A 3,837-nucleotide genomic window follows, 5' to 3' on the forward strand; every position below is an offset into this window, starting at 1 on the left:
AGCGTAAAAGGCAAAAAAAAGTGACAAAAAAATAAAAAGTCACAACAAAATTGAGTGTTGAGAGATTTACAGCAATTTGACTTATTAATATGCCTGCTTTGAATGAAAAAAGGCCTAAATATCACTCGTTTTCAAATAGTGCAGCCGTTTTTTTGTCATATTATCATTTCACTTATTTCAATAAATTGTTACCGACGCGGTTTTGAAAAGTATTCCTGTGACGAGGAGCAAGTTTACAACGTACCATGACATACAAAATATATTTATAACTTCCCCGCATCCCCTGGAACATACCACATATTTCTGTTTACAATGCACATACAATAAGGAAGTATAGTCTGATAGCTTATTTACACATAGACTATACTTGTTTAAAACATTGGTTTGACAGTTCAGCGAGGTTGTATCATTTTCAGCAGTGTTTCTGGGAGCACAGAATCCCCGTCTCACTCCTTGGTGATGTAGACATAAGCGAAAAGATTGGTGTCCTTCAAATCTTCTGGGTTCCTCTTTTTGATCACCTCCTTTACCTGTTCGTATAACTCATTCACAATTAATTCTTTTTCGTCCTTACTCCTCGTTCCTGCAAGACCGGTCAGAAAGGCACTGTTGCTCCAACATCGATGGGCTGCCACAAATCTTCTGGCATATCTAACCCTGTCATCAACGCCATCTTCTTCCTTCCTTTGTTTCCACTCGTTGTATATTTCACAGGGAGCATCAACCAGTTTAGCTGATAAAAGCCGTAAATTGCATTTACTCACTTTTGAGTCGGGATCTTCAAATGGAGCTTTCAGTAGAGGTAAACTCTTGTCGCAGGATGCCATATTAGTATTCACGAGTTCACTTTGGGAAATTTTGCCCATGTCGCGAAATTTCTTCCAAATTTCATTCAAAATTGACAAGAAGTTCTCACTGCAAATCTTCATTTCTCCTGACGTCGAAATGGAGTTGCTCGGTGTAGATACAACCAAAAGGCCTCCTTTTTTCAGTTCACGACTTCTCAAGATAAGGAATTTCTCCCAATCCTCGGACGCTTGTTTCTCGAGCATATACCTGACATCAGTATCTGTATTTGGAAAAGAGTAAATATTTTCTTTATTCACAGGTGGTTTTCCAGAAAGCCAATGTACAGCGACCATGCAGAGTATTATGTGCATTGAGTCGGCTGGGACACACTGCTTATAAAAATTTGTTCCCGAGGCCAAAGCAAAGACGTTCTCGATATTCTGGAGGTAGGATGGTGGCTCAGGGATTAGACCAGAGAGGCGTCTAAACAGAGAGTTGAAGTCGTTGACCTCTTGGTCTTCATGGATGACCTGGAACTGCACGTGAGAGCCATGGTGCTCTCTCAGACTCTCGATGAGTGTCCCGAGGAACGTCATGGCGGCAGCACCATCGGCAGTTCCGTAGTCGCCGATGTTGTATGCCGAGTTTTTTTCTAGGAAAGGAACTTTCTTAGCCAGCTTCAAGAAGTCATCCGTTTGTAGAAGAACTGAATATTTATCACAGATTGGCGCTAGATTAGTCCCATAGGTCCCCATACCTGTCTCTCCATATGGCAAATGAGCGCCATTGTCACAAAGATTACTAGATGTCATTATTTTGAACTGATCTTTCAACGTGTATTCAACGTGATCTCTCAACGTGAGTGAAGCAAACTGATGAAGGTTGGCTGTTATATACGTCTAACTAGTCCCGACTCACGTGACATTTATAGGAGGATATTGTTACACCGAGTATGCATACATTGTTCCAGCAGCGTTCTAATTCTGTTATGAATACTAGTATACTCATTCTGTTATGAATATACTAATTTTGTCCCCTGGCTCTCTCTCACCAGTGGGAACTTGACCTATGGGAGATGTCCACTGCTTCTGCTATGACCTTTCACATCACAACATCTTTCATGAGGATAAAATTTGAAATTGGGACAGCAAATAACTCTCGCATTCTCGCATCTACAGTCATAGTTCAATTTCATATCTCTCTCTCTAAAACATGAGAGATATCTCAATCAATTTTGGCCCATAGATAGGTCTAGTAGTGAACTGGTGCCTTTTGATAGTTTGGGACTTTTAACAAAATACTATTTCGATTTTCATGGCAACGACTTTGTCTTAGACTGAAAATGGCGGTAGTCCTCGTTTCCGGAGAAGATCTTGAAAACCGTACAATATTTCTTCATCAAACTTCATCAAGTGAAGAACTGGTGCCTTTTGATAGTTTGGGACTTTTAGAAAAAATATTGTTCGAGTTTCCATGGCAACGACTTTGACTTACACTGAAAATCGCCAAACTTGGCACAGATCTTGTAAACTGTACAATAGTTCTTCCAAACTTGGCATATGAGTAGGTCTCGTGGTAAACTGGTGCCTTTTGATAGTTTGGGAGTTTTTACGAATGTTTCCTTAGCAAGAGCAGAACTCAGAAACCGTTTACATATTCTAAAAAAACACCCATCTACACAGGGTTGTCTGAGAACCGTTACCATAATTACCTAATTGAGATGTATACCACTTGACAAAGGAACTAAGTCAAGGTATATGGTGAATTTTTTGTGAAAACACAATTTACAAGTGGTATCCGAACCAGCCTACTTCATCGCGGTGGGTAGTGGTAACATGAACAGGGGCACCAGAACCAGCCTACTTCCTCGCAGTGGGTACAGGTAACATGAACAGGGGCACCAGAACCAGCCTACTTCCTCACAGTGGGTAGTGGTAACATGAACAGGGGCACCAGAACCAGCCAACTTCCTCACAGTGTGTACCGGTAACATGAACAGAGGCACCCGAACCAGCCTACTTCCTCACAGTGGGTAGTGGTAACATAAACAGGGGCACCAGAACCAGCCTACTTCCTCGCAGTGGGTAGTGGTAACATGAACAGGGGCACCAGAACCAGCCTACTTCTTCGCAGTGGGTACCAGTAACATAAACAGAGGCACCCGAACCAGCCTACTTCCTCGCAGTGGGTAGTGGTAACATGAACAGGGGCACCAGAACCAGCCTACTTCTTCGCAGTGGGTACCAGTAACATGAACAGGGGCACCAGAACCAGCCAACTTCCTCAAAGTGGGTACCGGTAACATGAACAGAGGCACCCGAACCAGCCTACTTCCTCACAGTGGGTAGTGGTAACATGAACAGGGGCACCAGAACCAGCCTACTTCCTCACCGTGGGTAGTGGTAACATGAACAGGGGCGCCAGAACCAGCCTACTTCCTCACTGTGGGTAGTGGTAACATGAACAGGGGCACCAGAACCAGCCTACTTCCTCACAGTGGGTAGTGGTAACATGAACAGGGGCACCAGAACCAGCCTACGTCCTCGCAGTGGGTACCGGTAACATGAACACAGGCACCAGAACCAGCCTACTTCCTCACTGTGGGTAGTGGTAACATGAACAGGGGCACCAGAACCACCCTACTTCCTCACTGTGGGTAGTGGTGACAGGAACAGGGGCACCAGAACCAGCCTACTTCCTCGCAGTGGGTACCGGTCACATGAACAGGGGCACCAGAACCAGCCTATTTCCTCGCAGTGGGTAGTGGTAACATGAACAGGGGCACCAGAACCAGCCTACTTCCTCGCAGTGGGTAGTGGCAACATGAACAGGGGCGCCAGAACCATCCTACTTCCTCGCAGTGGGTAGTAGTAACATGAACAGGGGCACCAGAACCAGCCTACTTCCTCGCAGTGGGTAGTGGTAACATGAACCAGCCTTTTTCCTCCAAGTGGGTAGTGGTAACATGAACAGGGGAACCCGAACCAGCCTACTTCCTCACAGTGCATGCTGGTAACATGAACAGAGGCATCCAAACCAGCCTACTTC

General features: G+C 44.7%; 1 protein-coding gene across 1 annotated transcript; it reads right to left on the reverse strand.

The window, feature by feature from the left end:
• Positions 1-446: 446 nt before the first annotated feature.
• LOC124151684 (probable 7-methylxanthine methyltransferase 3) lies at positions 447-1,544 on the reverse strand. Its single transcript, XM_046524274.2, has one exon. It carries the CDS (start codon positions 1,542-1,544, stop codon positions 447-449), a length of 1,098 nt encoding a protein of 365 aa, XP_046380230.2.
• Between the last annotated feature and the right edge of the window lie 2,293 nt (positions 1,545-3,837).

Source organism: Haliotis rufescens, unplaced genomic scaffold (genome assembly GCF_023055435.1).
Source record: "Haliotis rufescens isolate VD_foot unplaced genomic scaffold, xgHalRufe1.0.p SCAF_64, whole genome shotgun sequence".
NCBI lineage: Eukaryota > Metazoa > Mollusca > Gastropoda > Lepetellida > Haliotidae > Haliotis > Haliotis rufescens.

Coding starts and splice junctions, on each gene's coding strand:
- LOC124151684 (XM_046524274.2), bottom strand. CDS start 1,544: ATGGGGACCTATGGGACTAATCTAGCGCCAATCTGTGATAAATATTCA.